The sequence below is a fragment of the Strix uralensis genome, chromosome 35 (assembly GCF_047716275.1).
Source record: "Strix uralensis isolate ZFMK-TIS-50842 chromosome 35, bStrUra1, whole genome shotgun sequence".
Taxonomy (NCBI): domain Eukaryota; kingdom Metazoa; phylum Chordata; class Aves; order Strigiformes; family Strigidae; genus Strix; species Strix uralensis.
Window position 1 is genome coordinate 1,533,982 of NC_134006.1, and position 6,000 is coordinate 1,539,981.

Genomic DNA, 6,000 nt, shown 5'->3' on the forward strand with positions numbered 1-6,000 from the left:
TGTCCCCAGTGCACCCTCAAGCTCCTGATGTCCCCCCCAAAATGTCCCCAATGGGGCCCCAGCATGGCCATCCATGGTCCTTGGTGTCCCCCAATGTCCCCCCAATGTCCCCAGATGTCCTTCAATGTCCCCAACAGGGTCCCCTGACCCCCCAGTGTCCCCCAATGTCCCCAATGCACCCTCATGCTCCCGATGTCCCCCCAAAATGTCCCAAATGGCTACTTACAGCCCTCAGTGTCCCCCGATGTGTCCCCCAATGTCCCAATGTCCCCTGATGTCCCCCGATGTCCCCAATGCACCCCCATGCTCCCTGATGTCCCCCCAAAATGTCCCAAATGGGGCCCAGCATGGCCACCCACAGTCCTCGGTGTCCTCCGTGGTGGCCCCAGCATGTCCCCAGTGCTGGCCCTTACGATGTCCCCGGAGTGTCCCCAATGTTGGGACCAAGGTGGCCTCAGAGATGTCCCCAACACAGCCCTGGTGTGTCCCCAATGATGTCCCCAGTGTCCCCAACACGGCTCTGCAGATGGCCCTGATGTGTCCTCACCATGTGCCCCATGGCTTGGGGACATCCAGCTTGGGGACATTGGGGACACTCCTGAGTATTGATGGCTTGGGGACATCCTGGTGTCCTCTGAAGGGGGTGGGGTGGGGGGGTGTCCCCTTCCCCTGGTGTCCCCATGTCCCTGTCATGTCCCCAACCCCCAGTAACAGGTCAGGGGCTCAGTGTGTCCCTGAGGTTTATTGGGGGGGGACAGGGGACGGTGTCGCCTACCTGTCCCTGGTGGCCTTGGACCAGAAAGGGGACATCCTCGATGTCCCCAGGTGGGACAGGGGACATCAGGGTGTGCCCAGGACAGAGAAGGGACATCCTGGTGTCCCCAAGATGAAGAGGACTCTCCTGGTGTCCTCAAATGGGACAGGGGGACATCCTGCTGTCCCCAAAAGGAGGAAGACCCTCCCGGTGTCCCCAGACAGATCAAGGGGACATCAGGGTGTCCCCAAGATGAGGAGGATCCTCCTGGTGTCCCCAGATGGGACAGGGGACATCCTGGTGTCCCCAAGACAAGGAGGATCCTCCTGGTGTCCCCAGATGGGTCAAGGGAACATCAGGGTGTCCCCAAGATGAGGAGGACCCTCCCGGTGTCCCTGTCCCTACTCATCCCCTGGCAGAGCCTCCCGTGCCCGGGCCAACCTCTGCGTCCCCTCCTTGTCCCCCATCTCTGTCGCCAAGGCCACCATGATGTCCCCAAGGGCCTGGGCGCTGGCAGGGAAGCCTTGGGCCGTCTCCAGGTCCTGGGTGACGGCGTCCACCAAGGTCCTCAGCTGACGGGTCACCTCCTCCAGCGTCCCCAGGGTGTCACTGAAAGCGGTGGTGGCCTCGGCGGTGGCCTTGGTGACAGCAGCGATGGCCCTGGCCCGGTGGCGGTAGCGGTCAGCTTGTTGACGTTGGTGGCTGACGGCAGTGGCCAGGTGACGCTCGGCTGTCTCCGTGCCGTACAGGGCCGCCTGGCAGGTGACGATGATGGTGGCCAGGGAGGTGACAAGTTCATTCTCCTGGGTCACCCCCAGCGCTTCCCGCACCACATCCAGGGACACTGCAGGGACATTGGGAGGGACACGGGGACATCAGCCCCTGTCCTCGGCCCCTCCCAGTGGCCCCTGTCCCCTCCCAGTGGCTCCAATCCCATCCCAGTGTTCCCAGGCCCTCCCAGTGGCCCCAGTCCCCTCCCAGTGGCCCCAGTTCTCTTCCTGTGTCCCCATCCCCTCCTGATGTCCCCCATCTCAGTGTCCCCATCCCATCCCAGTGTTCCCCATCCCAGTTTCCTTGTCCTCTCCCAATTTCCCCAGTCCCCTCTCACTGCCCCCAGTCCCATCCCAGTGTTCCCAGTCTTGACCCAGTGTCCTTGTCTTCTCCCAGTGTCCCCAGTTCCATCCCAGTGTCCCCAGTCTTGTCCCAATGTCCCCAGTCCCCTCCCAGTGGTCCCAGTCTTGTCCCAGTGACCCTGTTCCTTTCTGGTGTGGCAGTGCCCTCCTGGTGTCCCCTTCCAGTGTCCCCACTTCCCTCCCAGTGTCCTTGTCCCCTCCCAGTGTCCCCCATCCTGTCCCAGTGTCCCCAGTCTTGTCCCAGTGTCCCACAGTCCATACTGGTTGGGGCAAGGGAAGCTCTATACCGGTCTATACTGGTCTATAGGGCATTCTACTGGTCTTTACTAGTCCCTACTGGTCTACAGTGTCTCCTACTGGTCCCTATTGGTATATACTGGTTTGAACTGGTCTGTAGAGCTCCAGACTGGTTTATAGTGGTCAGAGCAGTGGAAAGCTTCTACTGGTCTACTGGTCTGTAGGGTTTTCTACTGGTTCCTACTGGTCTATAGGGCCTTCTGCTGGTATTACTGGTCTGAAATGGTCCATACTGGTGAGGGCAGGGGAAAGTCTCTACTTGTCTGTACAGCTCCTTACTGGTCTGTAAGGTTCCCTACTGGTCTGTACTGGTCTGTAAGGTTCTCTACTGGCATTACTGGTGCATGCAGATCTGCAGGGCTCCTTACTGGTCTGAACTGGTCCATTCTGATCTCTACTGGGCAGGGCAAGAGAAAGTCTCTACTGGCCTGTAGGGCTTTCCTACTGGTCTGTACTGGTCTGTAGGGTTCTCTATCACTAGCACTGGTCTCTAAGGTTGTCTACCAGCCTTACTGGTCCAAGCAGATCTGTAGCAGATTCCTACTGGTCTGAACTGGTCCCTTCTGGTCTATACTGGTCAGGGCAAGAGAAAGTCTCCACTGGCCTGCAGAGTTTCCTACCAGTTTGTACTGGTCTGTAAGGTTGTCTACCAGCATTGCTGGTCCAAGCAGATCTGTAGGGCTCCTTACTGGTCTGAACTGGTCCTTTCTGGTCTATACCGGTCCGTACTCACGCAGGGGGGTGCAGACAAGCATCAGCACTATGGCGACGTCTCGGATCACGCGCAGCACCCGGCGGCGCCGGCGGTTCTGTCTCAGTTCCCGCTCCAGTTCGGCAGCGCGGGCGGTGGCGAGCGCTTCCAGTGCACCGTATACACCTTCGGCATTGACCCCCGGTGTCGGTATCACCGGCGCCGCCGCCGCCATCGTCTCCACCAGCACCGTGTTCAGCCTCTCCCGTGCCTCCTCCGCATCCTCCAGCACCGCTTTCGCCTCCGCCAGCGCCTTTGTCACCATCCCCGGTGTCCCCAGTGCCTCCGCCAGTCCCACCAGTGCCCCCATTGCACGATCCAAGACCGCCTTGGCCCAGGCCACATCAGGGGAGGACATCCTGGGGGGGACACAGGGGTCTGGGGGGGGGGACACAGGGGTCCTGGAGGAGGGGCACGGGAGTCCAGGGAGGGGACACAGAGGTCCTGGGTAGGGACCCAGGTGTCCTGGGGGGGACACAGGGGTCTGAGAGGTGACACAGGGGTCCAGGGGAGGGACACAGGGGTCCCGGGGGGGGACACAGGGGTCTGGGAGGGGACACAGGGGTCTGGGGGGGGACACAGGGGTCCGGAGGAGGGACACAGGGGTCCTGCAGAGAGGACACAGGCGTTTGGGGGGAGGACACAGGGGTCCTGGGTAGGGACCCAGAGGTCTGGGCGGGGGAACTCAGAGGTCCAGGAAGGGGAACACGGGGGTCTGGGGGGGGACACAGGCATCTGGGGGGGGACACAGTGGTCCTGGCGTGGGGACACAGGGGTCTGGGGGAGGGGACCCACCCTGGGGACCCAGGTGTCCTTCGGGGAACCCAGGAGTCTAGGGAGGGGACACACAGGGGTCTAGGGAGGGGACACACAGGGGTGCTGGGGAGGGGACACAGGCGTCAGGGGGGGACACAGGGGTGCTGGGGGGGGACACAGGGGTTCAGGGGAGGGGACACAGGGGTCTGAAGACGGGACACACCCTGGGGACACAGGGGTCCTGAGGGATGGTGGGGGGGACACAGTGATCCGAAGGGGGGACCCAAGGGTCTGGGGAGGGGGCACACCCTGGGGACCCAGGTGTCCTGGGGCTGACCCCAGGTCCGGGGTGGAGGACCCTCTCCAGGGACCCAAGTGTTTTGGGTGGGGGGTGTCACACACCCCTACAAGAGGGACACAGGCGTCTGGGTGTGGCCGCCATTGTGGCTCTGAGGGACCCAGGCGTTGGGTGCAGGAACCCATCGACTTCCTTTTCCACAGCCGCAGAGGGACCCAGGCATCCGGGTGTGGGTGTCCCCCCCTTTCCCCTACCTCCCCCTCCACCCCTGGGGTCCCCCCACAAGGGACCCAGGTATCTGGATGTGGGTGTCCCCCCCCCACCGCCAGCACCTACCTCCTTGTGTCCCTTGTTTCCAGGCCACAACACTGGTGGCATCTGCGTCAGCTGCCCCTCCCATGTGGTATCGAGGCATCTGGGGCAATGGGAGGGACCTAAAAATCTCGGTCCTGTCACCCCTTGGACCCCATTTACGCCCCCAGGACTCAGATTTAACCCCTCAGGGACCAAAATGTATATTCCAGAGCCCAGATTTACCCCTCAGGGGCCAGGTTCATGCTCCAGAGCCCAGATTTTCCCCCTCAGGTTACCATTTACCCCCCTCAGGACCCAGATTTACCCCCTCAGAGCTCCCTTTATCCCCTCAGGGCCAAGATTTACCCCCTCAGAGCTCCCCCCATCCCCTCAGGTGCTAGATTTATACCCTCAAGGCGCAGATTTAGCCCCTCAGAGATCACTTTATCTCCTCAGGGCCCAGATTTACCACCTCAGGGCTCCCTTTATCACCTCAGGACCCAGATTTAGTCCTTCAGGGCCCAGATGTAGCCCCTTGGAGGCCAGATTTACCCCCTCAGGGCCCAGATTTACCCCTTCAGGGCTCCTTTTATCCTGAAAGGGCTCAAACCAATGAATTTCTGATTAAGACTAAACTGTGATACATGAAAGTTGTGCTTGTGTTTGTTTCCCAAGGACTCCTCAACTGTTTTCCCATGGCCTCTTTGGCCAGACTAAAGTAAAACGCCCCCTCTAGAACTCACTGGTAACAGACTCAAAGCCCTCACTGGGCACTTGGGCAAAGTCAGATGAGGGGAACTCGAACAAAACGACACAGAGATACAATCTCGGGAGGGTGAGCTCGCCGATTTAGGACGAAGACACCTGGGCTTTACTGTGCATGCTCTGGGGAGGACCACGGACTTCATCCCTCGGCCCCCGAAGCCCCTCAACCTGTTGTCACTGCACAGGCTGGGGCTGTGTAAATGAATTCCGGGAACTCGTTATCATCAGACTCCCCTTTCCAGGAGATCTAATGAATCGCTTTGATCGGGGGGTGTAAACTGATGTCCCCTGCTAGTTCGGGGGAGCCGATGGTGGAGAATCCCCAGCGCTGCTAATCCAGAATATCTGCTGAATGGTTCCATTGGTTTCTGACTGGTGAGGCAATTTCTTTGTTTCAGTTGGCGACCCAGGTGGGACCCTCTCTGCCCGGCTGCAGGACCCATCGAGACTGGGACTCTCTCAGGTACCCCTGGAGCTTTCTCTGGAGAGACTCCTCTCCTCAATCGGATCGCTGCGGGGACAGACAAGGACCATCTATCAAACGGGTATTCTTTAAAATGTCTTTTGGGAAAGTAACTGTGCTGAGGTATTGGCTGCATGGGAGCTTGACAGTCACTGAAATTTGGGGTTGGATCCGGTTCATTTGGTAGCCGCCCGTAAGTCGTTACTGTTTAGACGCAGGGTCAGCGTATGCGGGACTGCCGGCGTCTTAATACGCACACGTTTGGTAACTCTGTCATTCGAGGGCCTCTGCTCATCTCCTCAGGATTTGTAGAGTGAACAGATGTTTGGTAAAATACTTGTTTGCATTTGGTAACTTTATGAGCTCTATACCTCTGCTCACCTGAAAAGCAAACAGAGGTTTGTGAACGAAACGGTTTAAAATTTTAAAGTTTAACAGCTGTTGACTTGCTTTGTATCCTGAATTTTTAAGATCGTGTGTGTGCGTGAG

The 6,000-nt window shown here is 59.2% G+C and overlaps 1 protein-coding gene across 1 annotated transcript; it reads right to left on the reverse strand.

Moving 5' to 3' along the window:
• Nucleotides 1–753: 753 nt before the first annotated feature.
• LOC141936897 (uncharacterized) lies at nt 754–4,356 on the reverse strand. Its single transcript, XM_074854255.1, has 3 exons — nt 4,326–4,356; nt 2,918–3,294; nt 754–1,598 (listed from the first exon to the last, which is right to left on the reverse strand). The coding sequence occupies exons 2-3, from the start codon at nt 3,291–3,293 to the stop codon at nt 1,156–1,158; spliced, it is 819 nt and encodes a 272-aa protein (XP_074710356.1). The 5' UTR covers nt 3,294; nt 4,326–4,356; the 3' UTR covers nt 754–1,155.
• Nucleotides 4,357–6,000: the final 1,644 nt, after the last annotated feature.